Raw genomic sequence first — 19,886 nt, forward strand, 5'->3', positions numbered from 1 at the left:
CAATGAGAGGACAAAAGAAAACTTGTACATGAATGTTCATAGCAGCAGTTTCACAGTAGCCAAAAAGTAGAAACAACGCGAATGTCCATCAACTGATAGAGAAGTAAAATGTGGTACTCCCCATACCATACAATGGACTATTACTCAGCAGTTAAAAAAAAAATGTTTTGATTTATGCTACAACGTGGATGAACCTTGAAATAAGCCAGTTACAAAGGGACCATGTTCTGCACGATTCTATTTACAGGAAATGTCCAGAACTGGCAAATTCATATAGACAAAAAGTACATTAGTGGTTGCCCAGGGCTGAGAGGATTGGGGAGTGATTGCTAATGGGCATGGGTTCTCTTTTGGGGTGTTAAAAATGTTCTAAAATTGATTGGGGTGAAGGATACACAACCTTATAAATATAATAAATCACTGAAGTGTGTATTTTAAGTGGGTCAACTGTATGGCATGTGAATGATATTTCCAAAAAAAATTTTCTTAAAAAAAAAAGAGGCACGGGGGAAAATAGGCAAAAGACTTGAGTAGATATTTCACCAAATAAGACACAGAAGTTCTAATGAGCACATGAAAAGGTGTTCAACATCATTAGTCACTAGGCAAATATAAATCAAAACCACAAGACACCACTACACACCCATTAAATGGCTATAATAAAAACGATAGACAAACAGTGTTGGTAAAGATATGGAGAAACTTGAACCCTCAAACATTACTGGGGATGTAAAATGGTACAGCCACTTTGGACAAGGTTAGCAGTTTCTTAAAAAGTTAAAACAAAAATACCTTAGGACCCAGCAATTCCAAGCCTAGGCAGCTACTGAAAGCATGTATCCTCACAAACACAGACACCGGTGTTCACAGCAGCACTGAAACAGCCAAAAACTGGAAACAATCCAAATAGCCTCAACAGGAGAGTGGAAGCACAAACTGTAGCACAGTCATACAATGAATAGGATACCAGTCAGAATCAAAAAGGAACAAAATACTGACATATTCTACAACAGGGATGAAACTCAAAGACGTCCAGTGAAAGCAGCCCAACACAGAAGACCATATATTGCATTATTCCACTTACAGGAAATGCCCAGAAACGACAAATTTACAGACAGAAACCACATCAGTGGTTGCCTGGGGCTGGGGCTAGGTGATGGAAACGTTGTAAAACTAGATTGTGTGATAATTGTACAACTCTATAAACTTACTTTAAAAAAAATCATTAAATTGTACACTTGAAATGGGTTAATTTTATGGTATGTCAATTATATTTCAAAAAAGCTATTTAAAAAGTTGGCAAGGAAGATTCCAGCTTGAAGGGCAGTGTGAGGAAAGACACCCAGTTGGCAGCTGGACACATGACATTTACAGAGCAAGCTTTGTCCCTCAGGGATTCCCATATGGAAGAGGATGTCACTGCTGGAGAGGAGTCACAGAGGGAGAGGAGACTGAACAAGGGGGGAGCTCCAAGGACATCCCTAGGAAAAGACTCAGTGAAGGAAGAGACCCATGAAGAACTGAGAAGCAGCCAGAAAAATATGAAGAAACCCTAGAAAAAGTAGTGTCTTAAAAGCCTAAAAAGAAGTGTGTTAAGGTCAGAGATGGCCCCTGGGTCATCAGGGGCCAGGGGGCCAGTGAGATGAAGCATGTGGGAGACTGTGGTTAGTAACTAAGAGGTTACTAAGAGGTGGGAAGCACACATTGGGGACTGAAGCCCGAATGCGGCAGAAGCGAACAGGAAGGTGCTGTGAAGGGAGGAGGGACTAAGGACACAATATGCTGCTATTGATCCCAGCAGAGCTGTCTACTCTCACTTGAAGGAGCAGAGATTAGCCAGAGTTCAGAGTAGTGCAAGTATCTGCTCAGCAGGCACCTCTGCAAACCCTCCTCATACCCTCCACAGTGGCCATTTCCTAGCTGGTGAGTTCCACATGGGACCCTCTGTGAGGCCAGAGAAGGGGGGCGGAGCTCGGCCATCTAGTGCTGTGCCGCTCGGTGCCAACTCTCATTACTCACCTTTTTACCCTCCAAGTCTGCAGATGTTAATGATTCAGGCCGTTTGGCTATTATATTAATTTTATCTTCCAAGTGGTTAGCCTTGAAGATCTTAGAGATAAAAAATTAAAAGTGTTATTTCTGTCCAGAAAAAACATCTCAAAGTTTCATCTGCAGCTTTCTGGCCAAACAGTTCTAGAGCACCACTTTTATCTGCTTTGTGGAAATTCTCCCCTCCAGGGGCATCCTATACACCTGCAATGAGATCACTAGCAAATTGTAACAAAAAAGAAATTTCTCTCCCAGCACATCAATAGGATTTAGCAATATGTTTGCAGTTCTGGTGGAGGCGGGTTGTCCTTCAGAGAGAAAAGCAAAACCAATTACTGGCCAGGAGGAGACATACCATCGGGTAACCAACCAGACAGGCCAGCCCACGAGCAATGATTCCCTGGGTGCTGGTGTCCCAGAAACAAATCATACATTCAGCTGTATCACCACAAAGAATTTAATTTTCTTAGTTTCACATGAAGTGAGGAAAAAGCTTACACTTCTTCAGCCAAAAAACAAAGTCTACGAGTCTGTTTCCAATCAATGACAGCCCTAGAATTCTTCCAGGCCAGACGGGAGCAAGAGAGCGCTCACTGCTGCTCCTTCTCCCGGTTCCCTTGGTATCCACACTACTTCAAAGCAGTAGGCGCCAGACGCAGGAAGACAGGCACCACAGGTCCCCTCATTATTTCAGGAACAATTATCACTTACTTTTTTCATCAGTCTATGAGAAGCTGCTGAACTCTCTATTGTAAGTACCTGGAAAGAATACCATGCTATTAGTGTAGGAGATTCACTTAATAGAGAAAGAAATTAAGGATTAAAATGGGATAAGATCATTCCAAGGCACCAAACCACCTCCACCTGTGCTCATTACCTGCTGGGACAGCACCCACGCTCTGCAATGACCCTAGAGAAAGGTGGCAGCTCAGACAGTGGAGCTGCAGGTATAGGTCAATGCTACAGCCTGACTCCCGCCTGCACACGAAGGCCATAAACCCCTAACTCTGAAGCAAGCACACACTACATACATGGTGGCTGCACCTGCAAAGAGCTTTAATCACATAACTGTGCACCCAGACCACATGGCACCCTAACTCAAGCGCTGCACTCGGGAAGCTGACAGAAAGACACATGTCCAGTACCTGCTCTGCCCCAAGGTAATGGGCCAGCACGGAGAGCAGACTGCCATCGCTGACACACAGGCAAACGCTGTCTGGCTTCAGCACCTGTCGGAAAAGAGCAACTTCAGCACTAGTTTTCTTACAGTGTATCAAGAAATTCTTGTTGGTAAACTGATAGATTCCACTGCTTGGCTGAATCTTTCTGCACCCTACACCAGTCATGCTTGCTTCCCAGGCCCAGGAGGTAGCCAGTCCCCATCCTCCAACACATCCACTTCACTTACCTCTCCCCACCAGACCCCACAATCAGGAAAGACTTCTTAAGCTGTCCTAGAAGGTCCACCTGAAGGCCTTTCTACTGGCCACCTCCCAATCCATGGTGACAGGCCTCTTCCCTGTCTGGTCACAGCAGACAGCTGTGGGCTTGTTGAGTGACTCACCAAAGGCAAGGATGCCTTTATGGAGCACAGATCTGAGAGAAACTTAGGATGGTTGGGATCCTCACTACACCAAAATGCACGCATGTACACACATACTTCTGCATACAACTCCGCGGGGTCCAAGAGATCCCCCCTCCAAACCCCGTGTGTGGTCCCCAGGCTGCAAGACCCCTGCTATAGGCATCAGGGAGCAAAGGCTTTCAGGCAAGCAAGTTCCATGGCCAGATTTACATTTTAAAAAATTTTAGAGCCCGGCCGGACGTGGCTCAGCAGTTGAGCGTTGACCTGGGATCCAGGAGATCGGGGTTCAATTCCCGGTCAGGGCACATGCCCAGGTTGTGGGTCGATCAATGACTCTCTCATCAGTGATGTTTCTATCTCTCTCTCCCTCTCCTTTCCTCTCTCTGAAATAAATAAAGATATATTTTTTAAATAAAAAAAATTTTAAAAATAAAAAATTTTAGAAAGGAAGCAGCAGATGAAAGGAAGAATGGGGTGGCTGGATCCACTAGGACCACCCACAGGAACTGCTGGTGATCACAAAGGCCAAGTTCCAGGGCGACAAAGGCAGGGGCCAAAGGGGAGCTGAAGGCTATCAGAGGCGAGCAGAGAACAATCCCCAGGAATCCAGTAACAGGCTCCAGGCTCTACCTGAGCGCCCACCCGGAAGGAGCTGGCTGAAGTCACTCAGACAGATCAGGGAGCACAGAAAACAGAAACAACGAATCCTAAGTGAGCAATGAGCTGGGGCCCACCGGACAATCTCCTTCTTGCCCACAAGCATCCAAGGGGCTAGATACATACCGTTCTCAGGGCCTGGACATACTGATCAGTTCTGTCCTGATCATTGATTTCTCCAAACCGAGGCCGGTTCCAGAGCAAGTGAGCCTGGCAGTCACACACAGGGCGTGCTGGGTGGAATCTCCCATTCTTTTTAGGACTACACCAAGAAATGAATAGACACAGAGTGGTGAGTGTGACCTGCTAGACACCAGCGAGTATGAAAACATGGCACAGGGACCTACCCCAGCAAAATCAAGATGGGCCTCAGAGGACAAATCCACAGTCCTCTCCAGGGCACGAGTCTAGGCACTGACTCTCAAGGGGGCGTTAGAGCTTGGAGGGCCCCCCCAATTCAAGACTCTCATATATGTCTGTTCCGGGTGAGGGCCCCACAATGGGGGCAGCCTCTTCTGAGGACATGTAACAGATGCTGATACATCCAGGCACAGACTTTTGCTATTTTATTCTGTTCAACTATAAATGTGCCTACTCATGCCTTTAAAAGTCTCCATTATAGACACATAAATGTCTATAAAAGGGGAACTTACATAAATGTGCAGTGTTACAGGCCCAGAGCCCACCCCATGAGGCTTAGGGCATACCTGGTCCTCTGAAGGCTGTACCACACACAGTAGTCGTCGTGGTGGGCTACCAGGCAGAGGGCTGAGCCCTGTACAATGGGCTCCTCTTGTGGCAGGAAGTACACACACTGCATCCAGTGGTCCCGCCACTGAAATGGGAAACAGAATCAGCACTCACTAAGCTGCAACAGGAGCAATGCTTCTAATCCAGGAGCCAAAATCCAAGCTACAGATCAGTGTGCAGGGAGACCACAGTGTAGACAACAGATAGCTACTGGGGCTGAAGAGATAAAGAAAAAAACTCTCAAGTCAGAGAGGCTAATGGCCAGAAAGCTTGCTGGAACACTGATGGCTTTAGGGAGACAAAATGTGGCCTAGGGCAATGGTCTTCAAGAAGAAGGGGTTCAAGGGAGGGGACTCCAGTCCCTCTCTTGTATGTGATGGGGGTGGAGTGGGGAGTGGAAAGATAGAGGGAGTAAAGCAGAGAGGAAGGGAGACAGAGAGAAAGCAAATGTGGCAAATGTTAACAATTATAAATTTAAGTAAAGGGCACATTGATGTTCATGTTCACTTATTCTGTGGATTTAAGTTTTTTCAAAATAAAAAGTTGGGTAAATAGTACAGAAAGGTTTTGTCTTATTTAAACTAGTTTTTAAAGATGTGGAAAACTCTAATTGTAAAACATGACTTATGATTCAGAATCAACCTTTTAATAAGCTGTATTGATCCTTTTTGATACTACAAACCCCACATACAGGATTGTGGTGAATCTTAGAGTCAACATGCTACTTTCCCAAAATAAAAAGTGGACAAGTTTCCTGATTTACATGAAAACATGCTCAGCTCCTACCTCTTACCTGGAGCTCCTGTGGGTCTGTGTGTGCCCAGAAGGGGGCCATGGTGCACCTGATCTTCCCCTCAGGGTCCATTTCAATGTCCCACCAGGAGAGAACCACCTGAGCTTGGCCAGACGCCAGAGGTTCAAACTGCCTGCTATGGCAGGCTGCTGAGCTACTGACTTGCTTGCTGAAGTCCACACTGTGGGAGAATATTCAGGAATTTAAGCATATTTTAAGCTCATACACTCCATTTTTAAGCTTTTATGGTGACCTCACCAAAAACGAAGACTTGTATGCAATGGACTCCTGCTTTCAGAGGCAGGTGACATCAGCTGGGTTCCTTTCCACTCAAAAAGAACTTCCAAAGACCCCCATTCCACCAAATGTCTCAAAGCGCCATCACCCAGGTTGCTCCTTGGTACCTGAACATAGGCAGCACGTCGCTGAGGACCGTGAAGTCAGTGGGTGACACCTGGTTCAGCTGAATGTCATAAACGGAAGGTGCACCCGGGCACCTCTCCAGTTCCATGGGGGGAACGATGATCTGCTCTCCGAGGCTGGTCTGAACACGAATGGGAAAGAGCTTGTTCCATGACCACATCCTTCTGGACTCCACCAGTTGCGCATAGACGGTTGCTCTGTGAGGCACTGCCTCACAATCTCCCTAAGTTTATATTAAACACAAATAAATAAATAAACCAGGCACACTGACCCACAGTAATTCCAACTGCACAAAAGAGGGTTATTCCTTAATATTAGGCTAATTTAGTAACATCTAACACCTTACCACTATTAGCATAGTCAACTATTTTCAGCCCAATGCCATTAGGAGAGAAAAAAAGAAACTAGATTTGAAAAAGGATTACACATTATGCCTAAAATGATTTATGTCATCAGATAAGTTCCTAGCTATCTGACACTCTTAAATACTTCAAAAATAAACCTTAATTGTCATCCTGCTGATTAACTCCCACACAGACTTTGAAGAAAGAGTCCAATTCTCCCTGCACTGATTCTGGCACTGGGCTCAGAGCTTCCCTTCAGTGCAGCTCTTGCCCAGACACCAGAACCTTTTTATCATACAACCCAATGGACAAGTGTCCACCCTCAACCTGACCTTCTGGCCTCACCCGGCACTGCCGAGCACTCTCCTCATCCAGTTTTCCTCCTACCTCGTTCATTCATTACCACCCTCTACACACCAGGCACTAGGGGCCTAGCTGTGAAGAAGACACTCACAGCTGCTCCCACGTGGAAATGTCAAGCACAGGGGTTCTCTACCTCAGCACCAGTGACCTCCTGGGTCAGAAGATCCTTTGTTGCAGGGACTGTAGGATGCTTAGCAATACCTCTAGCCTCTACCCACAGATAAGAGTAGCACCACCCCCGCCAGCTATGACATGAACAATGTCTCCAGACATAGCTCTGGATGAGAAGCACTGCTCTAGCTGGACTCTCAAGGCCCCTGCCCACCCCTCATAGAGGAGACTCCCCAGAGACCTGGTCTGGACCACCTTCTTTCTCCCTCCACGTAAAAGAGTAACCTCAACCACTCCATCTGTGTATCCAAAGGCCTCTTGGTCCTTTCTCCCTGGCTGACCCTCAGATAACTCAAACTCTTTCTGTCTAAACTGGACAAATCCAATTTCACCCATTTCTCATGTTCCCAGACCTGGTCCTCTCATACCCCCAGCTGACAGGGAGTATCACCACTCAATCCAGTCAGCCAAACCCTAAACCCTGGCATTATCCTCAATGCCTCCTCATCTAAGTAATCACCAAGCCCTTGACCACCTTTTTCCTCCCTGAGTCTACTTCTCCAGGCCCATTTCTATGACCTTACCTGAGGCCTATCTCAGCCCAGCACCTGGATGACTCCAACCACCTTTCTGCCTCTGGCCTTGCTCCCCAACTGCTTTCTACATACCTGCCTGCATGAATCAACTGCCGGTTTAAAATCCTTTTGTGGTGCCATGCTGCCTTCTGGAGCATGGCAGCCCTTCTCAGTCCCACCTTGCCCAGCAATCTAGCCAAATCTCTAACCCCAACTCTCACACTACCCATAATCAAAACTGCTTGCAGGATCTGGGAGCCACTGCACCAATTCACCTTCATATGTTTGTGTATGTTGATCTCCTCTGCCATAAATACCCCCCGCGCCTGCCATGCCAACACCTGATCACTTTTCAAGACTGACTCAGCTTGGGCTTCATTTTCCTGGACCTCTCCACCTTCCCATGACCAGGGTGGGCAGGATCTTACCTCAATGACCACCATCAGTGTGTAACCCAAACTGTACTGTGATGACCTGCTCACCACCTGCCTCCCCAGGAGTTCACCTTCATATTCTTGGTACCCAAAAAAGGCCCTGGCAAAATTAAGGTGCTCAATAAATGCATCTTCTAAAATCAATCCCTGGGTCAACACCACATGGACGATCTGTCAGACATGCCAGCATCCTGGTTCCATGACCTCTATTAAGACAGGAAGAAGGTGAGGACAATGGAAGCCTTTGTGTGCCAGCCCTAACTCCTTCAAGCTCAGACACAGGATGGGCATATGGGGACAGTGATTAGAGAGGACAATGCATATCTGGCTGCTACAGGCCAGGTGGAAGAGGAAACTGAGGACAGTTGTCTGCCTACCTTTTTAATATGATGAATCAGAGAAAGACAAAGTGGGCAACATTAACATAAATTCTAAATATCCTTGTTCTCTGTTTCAGGGATATATCTAGTTGGTGGTTTTAATGTGGAGAAATAGAAATTGTTACTACTGAAATTGCTAGAAAAGAGTTTCACATTTTGGAAACAATGAGACAACTCACAAAGTGCAGGGATCTACAGAACAATCATAGACACATGCTGACTGTGTGAGTTATGTGGACTCTGGTCCTGACTGCCCTGAAAGGAGCTCCCTTCCTCTCTCTGAGGGCACTAAGAACCCCCAAAAAGGGTTCTTGGCAAGGACAGCTGCAGTGCCCTCAGGGCAGGTGGTGGCAGAAGGAGCAGACACACATCCCTGGCTGGCCTTTGCCTCTGGGTCTCCACCTCTAGTTTATGTCCATACAAAAGCAAGACCAACACCTTCAAGATAATATTTTCAACATGTCTCTCTCTTTTCAAAGAAACTGTCAAAGACTGTCACTATCCAAACTCCTTCACCTGGAATGGCCTGGCCTTCAAGGAATTTCCACCCTCTCCTCCTTTCTCTGCCATTAACTCACAGCCCCCCAGACTGATACTCTCAGTGACCTACCAAACAGGTCTCTTTACCTGGGACATCTCTCCCTCTCCCCAGTGCCTTTCTAAATTCTGCCCTCTCCCTGATCTTTTCTATCAGTCCTAAATCATATGTCTGTGATGCTTCTGTCTGCCTCTCCATTCAGCCCACCCATTCCTCACCATCACTGACTAGTGTGAGTTAGAGCAACTGGATGTCTCATACTTCTCATTGGTTGCCAGAACACTTTACACTCAGAGAATGTTTGAGAAATTGAATTGAATTTGAAGATAGTTTCTTGCCTTTTGACTCTAATCTACCAAGACTTGGCATTCAAGAAGCACAGAAGTCATAATTAAGGAAAACAAGAATCCTGCAGGAATCAAGGGGTGTCCTAGGATATATGGAGAGGTACTGAGGGCGCAGGCTGTGAAGAGCCATGGTGTATCAATGAGAGCTTTGTAAGCTGGCTGAGATTACAGCAAGACACCTGAGGGATGCTCTTGTCTCCTACCTGCACGAGATGCCTGTGTGCATGCTCATAGGAGGGCAGTGCACCCTCCCCAATCAGTTCCGTGTCAAACAGCTCTGTGATCAGGATGTTGGCACGGCATGGCATGTCACCATCTGAGAAACACAAAGGAAATAGAGTCAGAAGCAAGCAACAGACTAGATAAAATATTAATAGCAAATAGATGCAAGATAAAAGGTTAATAAGTCATTAAACTGAAAGCACATATAAATGTTGAAGTATTTAGAAGTGTCATGTCTCAACTGACTTTCCAAAGGTTTAGCAAAAAAATCCATATACATACATACATACATACATATATATATATATACACACACACATATATATATATCAAAATGCTAACAACTGACAAGTCTTGGTTAAGAGAATATGAGGGTTCGCTGTACTACTGCTCTTTCAACTTCCTGTATACAAGTTAAATTTAACTATTATTAAATTAGCAAAAATTATTTGAAAAGCAAAAACTGAATGCCGGTACTTCAAATATTTCTAGGCTACAGAGAGGGAGAGAAAAGCAAAGCAAGAAAGAGACGCTGATTAATTCCACTAATACCCAGGGTTCAGAATTCCCAGTTCCTTATACTAAATCCCCCTGAATTAAGTTCATTTCTTGCTACCAAACCATTTCCCAAATAACAGTTGTTTGGGACAGGAGGTTTATGAAGGATCTTGTTATTAACTCCATTTTCTAAACTGCTGTAATGTAATGTTTCTTCTACGGTTATAATTTTTAATGAGCCATGAGACAAAACAGACTTTGGAAGGGGCTATTCATCACGGAGAATTAACTAAACACTCCTAACGGCTCATGAATTACAATCTGACAAAGCCCAGTCACCTTCCCTACAGAGAAGACAAGTCTCATGGCTGATGCAAGAAAAGAGAAGCATTAAAGTGGTTCAGAGAACGGTGCAGCAGAGAGCCTGAACCTTGAGTCATGGAGACCTGGGCTTTGAGCCTTGAACCCTCAGCACCGACCATCAGCTACCTCATCTATTAAGTGGGGGTAACAAGATCTGCTCCACGCAGCAGTGGTTAGGTTACCAAAGGTGAAAACTGTTCACTTCCTATGAAGCACACTTGTGCTCAATGGAGATACGAAAGGAGGCTAAGAAGAAACTTCTGTCCCTTGGCACAGAGATCACCCACCCCAGTGACCCTGCCCATCCTCTCTGATACCATGCCAAACTTCAACTGAAATACACCATCCCAAACTGAGCCAATCACATCCCACCCCCATGCACCTGTTTCTCCCTCTAATGTTTCCACCTCAATGAATGCCATCGCCACACAGTCCAGAAACCTGGGCATCATTTACTAGGAGAGTATGGACCCTAACTGGTCTGTTTACCACTGCACCCCAGTGCCTAGAACAATGCCTGGCACCCAGAAACAGTCAGCAAACATTCTTGATTCCTCCCTGTCGCCCTACATCCAATCAATCACCAAGTCCTGCCAATGCTACCTCCTGAATAATTTTTAAGCTAATTATGTAACTTAAAGTGATTTATTGCCCAAATTTGCTTCAACTAAATAAAGCTTTACGATCCAATGAATTTCAACAAATACTCCTGAGAGCCTAGCATGTGAGTCTAGCATGTGTCTAGCATATGAGTGAGAGCCTGAGGAGGGGTGGTTACTCCAGGTGCCTCGGAAGTCTTACCCAATGACCAGATGGATGAACAAATGACCCCTGAGTCAGCTGCCATACATGCTTATGTATAACCCATCCATCTCTGGGAAACAAGCAACAAGCTTAGATGCTATATTTTAAAAGGGCTGAGAACAGAACCTTGCAAAACATGCATTCTGGGGAGAAAGCAAGCTGCAAAAGAGAATCAAAGCTGGGAGATGTCACTGAGGCCTGGGAGGAGAGTTACCAGAAAGACTAAATGACAGAAGTACCAAAGCTGCAATGTTTGCGAGGAAAAGCAGAGGAAAGACCATTAGCCTTGGCAATAAAAAAGCGACTTGTCAAGTTGGGGGAGTGGAAACAAAGTCCCATTTACAAGGGGTTAAGACCAAGCAAAGTTGACAATCTACTCACTAAATAAGTATTAATGAATTCTTTCATGCCAGGAATATGCAAGTTATGGAATGGAATAAAGTTATTAAGACCACACAGTCTATCCTGCCCTCAGGATGCTTCAGCTGTGTGGGGATATAGACATTAAATACATAATTACATAATGATTTCATTATTGCAGTGATAAGCACTACAAAGAAAAAGTATTAAGAAAGCATATGAAGTGTCTGGCCTCATGCAGGGTGTGTGTGAACAACACACAGCCTGGAAGAGGGCATAGAGTCACAGAGAGAGTGACATGGCAAAGGCTGCTCTGTGGGTTGGTCTCTGTGCTCTCAAGATAAACTTTAAAAAATAAATGACCTCCACCTCTGGCCAAAATGGAATAACTGGGATCAGACTTATCTATCCACTGTAATCAACTAGAAAACCAGACAAAATATATGAAACAAGTGTTTTCAGGTACTGAACAAGAGGCAACACAGTTTGTTCCCCAAGAAGGGAAACAAACAAAGTGACCCCTACTACTGTTCTGTCTTTCAGCCAGCAGGCACTTTCCAGACCACAGTACAGGGCGTGAGAAAGCAAGCAGAGCACAGCAATCTTGCTGAGTTAAGAAGACAGCAGTTGGAGTTCAGGGAAGTGGAGGCAACTGGGACTTGCAGGGGAGAGAACCAGAGAGGAAGTTACACAGAAAAGGGCTTCAGAAATCTGCACAGGGCTACCCTGTTGAATATATTCACACACACATAGGGTAAGACTCTAGAAGGCTGGGTAAAGATAACCATGTAGCTCTAAGGTGAACAATTTCCAGAGCTCACAGAGGACTGAGTAACATTCCAGTTCTAATCAGCCAGCACACAGGAGAGACCCTAGAAAGTTCATGCCTTGCCCAGCCAGTGTGGCTCAGTAGTTGAGCATTGACCTATGATCCAGGAGATAGGGGTTTGGTTCCCAGTCAGGGCACATGCCTGGGTTGTGGGCTCAACCCCCAGCAGGGGGTGTGCAGGAGGCAGCTGATCAATGACTCTCTCTCATCATTAATGTTTCTATCTCTCTCTTCCTCTCCCTTCCTCTCTCTGAAATCAATACAAATATATTTTAAAAAAATAATAATAAAGGTCATGCCTTACTAGTAAGGCTAACATAGCCTTAGAGCAGGGTTCTCAACAGAGGGCAATTTTGCCTTCACCCTTCACCCTGGGACATTTGGCAATGTTTGAAGACATTTTTGGTTGGCACAAATGGAGAGGGAGGTGCTACTGATTTCTACTGGTTAGGGGCCAGGGATAAACATTCTACAATGCACACAATAGCTCCCCCACCCCCATCAAAGAATTATCAGTCCCAATATGGCAACGGTGCTGCTGTTGAGAGACCATGACTTAAAGCTACTCTAACCTTGCTTCAAAAGCTTCAAAACAAGCCTTGAAAGGATCAAACTGATCTGCAAGTAACCCAACTGCATGCCAGATGAAGCTTTTAAAGGAAGACAACAAAATCCAGCCCTTAGCAAGGCAAAATTCCCACTATACACAGCATCCAAATGAAAATTACTAGATACGCCAAGAAGGAAAATGCATCCAAAACTAAGGTAACAGAACAAACCCCTAGAAGACAGAGATGATAGAAATAAGAGATAAGAATGTTAAAACAGCTATTATAAATGTGTTAAGTATTTAAAGGAGCATAGGAACATAAGGAGAAAAATTAAAGTCATAAAAAAAATAATCATTTTAGAGATAAATACAATTCCAGAAATGAAAAGTTAACTAGATATGCTTAACAGCAGACTAGATACCACACAAGAAAAGATCAGTAAACCTAAAGACTCATCCAAGAAACTATCCGTGTCCAATAACAGGTGAAGGGTTAAACAGATTATGGTATGTCCACACACGAAGTCCTGCTTAGCAATAGAAGAGAATGAACTCAAGAGCAATATGCAACAGAAAAGAAAGCAGGCACAAAGAATACAAGCTGTATGATTCCACTCACTCAAAATTCTAGAAAAGGCAGACCTAATCTATATAGAAGAAAGGAGATCAGTAGGTGCCTAAGGCCAGGGCTATGGAGGGATTGACATCAAGGATATTAAAGAATCTCTTTGGGCATGATGGAGATATTCTATTATCTTGATTGTGGCGGTAGTTACAAGTATATTTAAATCTGTCAAAACTTAAACTATCCACTTAAAATGGGTGCATTCACTTTATGTAAATTATACCTCAATAATGTTGATTAAGATGGGATAATGATTTGTGCATTCTTTTGTATGTATATCATGTTTTAAAAATAAATAAAACACTAATTCCTTCTTTTGTGCATGTTTCAGATTTTCCATTAAAAAAAATATGTTTTAATGGGAGAAAAATGTTGACCTTAGGTAGATGCTTCATACTAAAATACTGTGTTTTTTAAAACTGGGGTGATACCCATAACCTCAGCCTAGGAGCTTCTTTTACAAATCTTTCCACTGTGCTCTCCAGGTATCAGTGTCATGTGAAATTTTAGAAGTCCAGTTCAAACTACTAGACTATAAAAAATATTGTGGAAACATGGAGAGATTGTGCTATACGGGCAAATCTCTCATGTCAGATGCTGAAGCAGGATGTCAGAACTAGGCAAAACTATTTCTGCTATCTACTTAGTTTCACTTCTGTCTGATAAAAATTGAAACTCAGAGAGCTGAGCTACGCAAGAATTCCAACTTGCTTAAAGCAAAAGGTTTCCTTTGTGTCACTGCTATTGCTTTTGATTAGTTCTGGTTTACTCATTGCTGATTCATTTTCGCTAGTAGAGAAATAAACTAGTAGAGAAATGATTCTCTTCAGACACAAGGAAAGTCCCCACATTTCTGCAATTACCTGGATGCATTTATTCCAGGTAACCTGAAAAAGCTTTTTTCTCTCTTACAAAAGTAAAGATTCCAACACAGTATGTGTTGATCTTACCTGGTCCCACGGTCACCTCTGTAGAATGCTTGTTGATAACCTTAATCTTATTACTGAAGCCATTTTTCTCCACAATCTTCACAGCAGCATCAGCCATAGGCTTGAAAACCTAGAAAACAGAGCCAAAACCCAAGAAAAATAAGCAATCAATTTAATAACATCCTTACACCCAAGATTTGCAAAATGTTCCTGGATTCTAGTACTAAGATTTGAAGTTAAAAAGGTCTGCATTACAAAATTTCCTTCCAAATATACAAAATGTACCTTTGTTACCATTCAAGATATAGGCAAAATATTTTTGGGGGCTGATTTAATTTAAATAAACAAGACTTCATCCGTGTAACTTTAATACTTTATTCTCCAAACTTTAATACTTTATTCTTGTGTCATGAAAATGAATACAAAGGAATGAGATTCCACTGGGTTTAACTGGCAGCTAGGAGTCCCCAGGCACAGGGGTGATGCAAGGAATTCCAAGGAGGTCGCACTACCTAGTAAGGACAGCAGGTGTCAGTGCCACACTAGAAGGAGCCAGGAAGACTTGCCTTACAAACTATGATCTGTGACCTGGGACAAGATGTGCCAGGGCTGCCCTAACCGGTTTGGCTCAGTGGTTATAGCATCGGCTGCGGATTGAAGGGTCCCAGGTTCGATTCTGGCCAAGGGCACATATGTTGGTTGCAGGGTCCTCACTGGCCCTGGTCAGGGCGAGTGCAGAAGGCAACCAGTCGATGTGTTTCTCTCACATCAATGTTCCTCTCTCTCTCTCCTTCCCTTCCACTCTCTCTGAAAAGCAATGGAAAAAATATCCTCAAGTGAAAATTTAAAACAAAAAAAGGATATATACCATCTGGCCAGAGTGGCTTAGGTGGCTGAGCATTAGCCCGTGCACCAAAGGTTGCCAGTTTGATTCCTAGTCAGGGCACATACCTAGGTTGCGGGTTTGATCCCCAGTCAGGGAGCATACAGAAGGCAACCAATCAATGCTTCTCTGATCTCTCACATTGATGTTTCTCTCTCTCTTTCCCTTCCTCTCTCTAAGCATGTCCTCAGGTAAGGATTTAAAAGAATATACACCAAAATTTTAGCAATGATTAACTTTGAATTAACACACTCTACTTTATATTTAACAAATTTCCTATAAAGATAGGCATTACTTGCATTATCAGAAAGATAACATATGTTTAATGTTGTATTACCAAACTATTGGTAAACACAGTAAGATAGCTGGCTCTGCAGGGACATTTAAGATAGCGGATCTCAACCTTGAAGCATATTAAAAAATCCCAATGCCCAGGCCACATCCCAGAATAATTAAATCACAATCTGAGGGGGAGGTGAAGGAGAGCTAAGCATCAGTATTTTCTAAAGCTCCTCAATGATCCACTGTTTTCAGAGAAGAAAACATGCTCCTGGAGGAAGAAATTGTGCCTGACTCAGTTCTTTATTTTTAGAACCTGGCCCTGTGCTTGGCAGAGTAAGCACTCCATGAATGCCTGTGAACAAATGGAAAGGCAAAGTGCAAGAGGCATAAGGGACTTCCCACACAAGAAGCAGGGCACACGCGTGAAGAGCGTGGCTTACCTCAACGGCATAGCAGAAGTCAGCACCTGCTGTGACTGCCATCATTGACAAAAGTCCTGTGCCAGTGCCAATGTCAAGAACCAAGGCCTTCTGTCCTCTGTCCTTCACTCTGCTCACAGCAGCCCGGATACCCTGGTAGTATTTTATATTCTAAGAGAAAGGGAGAAATAACTATCACTTCATACTAGTTATTATAAGTAGAAAGGTGCTTTGTGAAGTTCTGGAGTCACAGTTGGCAACAGCAGTGTAAGTCACGACCTCATGGCCTTTCTGGCCCCTCAAGGAACAGCTCTGGCTGGCTGAGTTGGGCAAACCTTGTGAAACTGCCAGAGCATTGTGTCAAACTCTTGCCCTTTATTAAGCAACTGTCTCTCCCCTCCACACCCACTCTTCTATAGTCTGTCTGCTTAGTGATGCTGGGGCTACAGCTCTGGAAACACCTTCTCCTTTTTCCAGCTGTTAGGTACAGGCGTAGAAGGAGAATCTAGAGGGTGACTGGAAGGTAGAGGGAGGGAGAAAGGCGGCTCCCTCTTGTATGGCTGCTGCTCTCATCAGTGTCCTCCCAGGTGTAGCAGCTGATTCCAGGTGCCAACTCCTGCTAGGGCTCCCATAACCAGCCTCCCGGGGCCCCTCTACGGCAGCGCTCGAACAGAGACCCCTCTAGGACATTTGAGCACCTGGCTGGACAGTGTATATCCTTTTTTTTTTAAATAATCCTCACTCGAGGATATTTTTTCCATTGCTTTTCAGAGAGAGCAGAAGGGGGAGAGGGAGGGAGGGAGAGAGAGAAAGAGAGGGAGAGAAAGAGAGAGAGGGGGAGAGGTTGATGTGAGAGAGACAGGACCTCTCCTCCAAGCTTCTAGATCTGAAAACCTCAATCTTCTCCCTTTGTTTCGCCAGCCTTAGGCAAGGTAACTGCTTCCTGCTCTTCCTATCACAAGATGACCTCAGTGATATCATCTGCTTCCCAGTCCTCCCACACTTGTGTAACCAATTCCCTCTGTTGAAATATGTAATGTGGCTTTTGGTTTCCTGGACTCTAATTCATACAGCTTCCTTATCTAAAATATGTTTTCCCCCTCAGGAAATAATTTATTTGTATCATGAAGATTTTTAGTTCTGATCTTTAGTAACTTAACAGACACATCTTCCATCTGTAAGAGTTTGGATGAATAAGCAGCCTTCTGTTGACAATAACTAAAAATCATGGGAAGATATTTGTAAATCTTTTTTTTTAAGAATAGTTTCATTTATTTTCTTTTTTTCAGAGAGAGAGAGAGAGAGAGAGAGGAAGGGAGAAGAGAGAAATACAGATGTGAGAGCAACATCGATCGGCTGCCTCCTGCACGCCCCCTAATGGGGATTAAGCCCACACTAATGATGCTTCAGGTCATTCTCTCACAGTGCTTCCAAAAAGTAGGTAAGCTGAGCAGTTAACCAGGGCTGGATGAAGGAGACACCAACACAGTCCCATGACCAACCCTACCACATGCCCTGATCCCTCTCCTGTCTTGCACTGCTCAGTTTTTAAGCTTGGCCCTGCATCCCTCTCCTTCAAGCCTCCTAGCTTCCAAACCATGCAGATGAGATTGACGAGTCAAGCATCTGGTAGACCAGGAAATTCTGGGTTGCTAACATCTTAAGACCATAACTCAAACAGGAAAACTCAGATAAAAGAAAAATGAAAAAGGAATGCTGAAATGTCATTCTGCAATGAAAGCCAAACCTGTTTATAAAATAGTCTGCAATGACCTCTAGAGATTTTATTTCTAAATTACAAACTGACTATACCAGGTAAAATATCATGTAATTAGAGAATTTTATCTAGAAGAGATTATGAAGATCAGCTAGTACATTCCACTCATCTTAAATCCTAATAAACAAGGTCCACAGAGGTCCCATGTTTTCTCCAAGTTCACACTCAGGTAAAGAGCAGAGCCAGAAGTAGGACCCAGCGTCCAGACAGAATTCCCAACCACTGCACCATACTGACTCTCAGCATTCTTCTGGCATCATGCCTCCAGGGGGAGTTTTTAACCTTCCTGTCATCCAAGGTTTCAAAACCCCACATCAAGATAATGGTTTTCTTTAACACTTACTCTGTCTTTGTCATGCAGCATATCAGCATAAGAAGATCTAAAAAGCAAAAAGACAGGTCAGAAACCTCTGCTCATAATAATATACATCAATATATGAGCATATTCACATACATATAAATGCATTCTTAAATCAGATGAAACAAACATCCAGGCAGATTTTAAACTATTTTAATAGAACTATGTGGACAAAAAAGGGGGGGGTTTATGGAAAGTAACCTCACAGGGGGACGTGATCATAAATTCCTAAGTTAACACACCTTTAAAATAAACCACCCTCAAGAAAGCACATAATCTTCTTAAACTATCCTATAATCCAATTCCCACCTTGCTTTTTCCCACCTCCATATAATCTTACTTCCCTCAATTTCAAATACATAGAAGCAGCCACAAAACTGTTAACTCTCTGGAGCATGTGAGATCTTGCTCCCCAGCATAAGTCGTCAGTTTGGCTCAAATAAAATCTTACAAAAATTTTCTACAGGTTTGGAATTTCATACATCGACAGTTATATGCTGTAATTCTTTGGTACTAAATAAAAAATCTCAGTTATTTTTCAGCAAAAAAACTCAGACCTAAGAATGCTCTAGTGGTTAGCCCTGTCACAGTAACTCCAAAGCCAGTAACATGCTGATCATGTTATACACATCACAAATTTTTTTCATCAGAGTAACTCAGACTCAATTTGTCTAATACTTGACATAATCTTGCATACATTTGCACACTGGGATAATCACAGATGTAACACTAGGAAGAGGAATTGAGGGAAGGGAAAGTATATTATCTGCTATATAAGTGAGGTAGGTATGCCCAGCACTTTCTCCTATGTCATTGGGAAAAAATAAGAGTTTACCAAACTATACAGTGTTAAATGGAGGAGAACTGATTATACATGTTTTTGACCAAAGCAATTTACAAATTTGAAAACCTCTAGCAGAGTCAGGATGAGCCCCCAGAACTCAGCAGGCCAGCCCAGAGATGCTTTCTGAGAGTTCCAAGTGAGAGCTAGGGCACTCCCACTAAATATGACCTCCAGCTTCAGGTCAACATAGAATCACTGCAGAATTTATTTTATTATTTTATTTATTTTATTTTATTTTATTATTTTTATTTTATTTTATTTTTATTTTATTATTTTATTATTTTATTTTATTTTATTTTTTTTTTTTTTGTTAATCCTCACCCGAGGATATTTTTTCCACTGATTTTTAGGGAGGGAGGGAGGGAGGAAAGAGAGAAACAGATGTGAGAGAGAGAGGCATTGATCGGCTGCCTCCTGCATGCCCCTAACGGGTTCAAGCCTGCAACCCAGGCGTGTGCCCTGACTAGGAATCAAACTGCGATCTCCTGGATCTCAGGTCGATGCTCAACTGCTGAGCCACGCTGGCCAGGCCACAGCCGTACTTTTGCACCACACTCCAGCACACTGAACTGCCTGCCACTCCTCTGACTTGCTCATTTGGAAATATACATACAATCCCAGTTGCTCAGAAAGCAATTTCTCTCCATTTAGATATCAACCCCCCAGCCCAGCTGGTTCTTGTATAAACTTTTGTGCCCATTTCCACTGCTTTTTATCTCTCTGTGCCGTAATTTCTGTCTGTCTCTTCCACAAAACTGCCTGTTCCTTAAGAATGAGAACCCTTTCTTCTTCGT

General features: G+C 43.6%; 1 protein-coding gene across 5 annotated transcripts in view; it reads right to left on the reverse strand.

Annotated features, from left to right (window-relative positions):
* The window catches only part of PRMT7 (protein arginine methyltransferase 7), a 31,308-nt gene that overhangs the window by 7,688 nt on the left and 3,734 nt on the right, over nt 1-19,886 (reverse strand). For all 5 annotated transcript variants that reach the window (XM_016200771.2, XM_016200767.2, XM_016200768.2 and 2 more), the window contains exons 3-13: nt 18,234-18,270; nt 16,135-16,284; nt 14,551-14,659; nt 9,553-9,665; nt 6,239-6,480; nt 5,835-6,015; nt 4,999-5,126; nt 4,418-4,553; nt 3,195-3,278; nt 2,761-2,808; nt 2,020-2,109 (exon numbers count right to left, since the gene is read on the reverse strand). In XM_016200771.2, coding sequence (XP_016056257.2) covers nt 2,020-2,109; nt 2,761-2,808; nt 3,195-3,278; nt 4,418-4,553; nt 4,999-5,126; nt 5,835-6,015; nt 6,239-6,480; nt 9,553-9,665; nt 14,551-14,659; nt 16,135-16,284; nt 18,234-18,270 — 1,318 coding nt within the window. The remainder of the gene's footprint in view (nt 1-2,019; nt 2,110-2,760; nt 2,809-3,194; nt 3,279-4,417; nt 4,554-4,998; nt 5,127-5,834; nt 6,016-6,238; nt 6,481-9,552; nt 9,666-14,550; nt 14,660-16,134; nt 16,285-18,233; nt 18,271-19,886) is intronic.

This window comes from Miniopterus natalensis, chromosome 18 (assembly GCF_054644295.1).
Source record: "Miniopterus natalensis isolate mMinNat1 chromosome 18, mMinNat1.hap1, whole genome shotgun sequence".
Classification (NCBI taxonomy): domain Eukaryota; kingdom Metazoa; phylum Chordata; class Mammalia; order Chiroptera; family Miniopteridae; genus Miniopterus; species Miniopterus natalensis.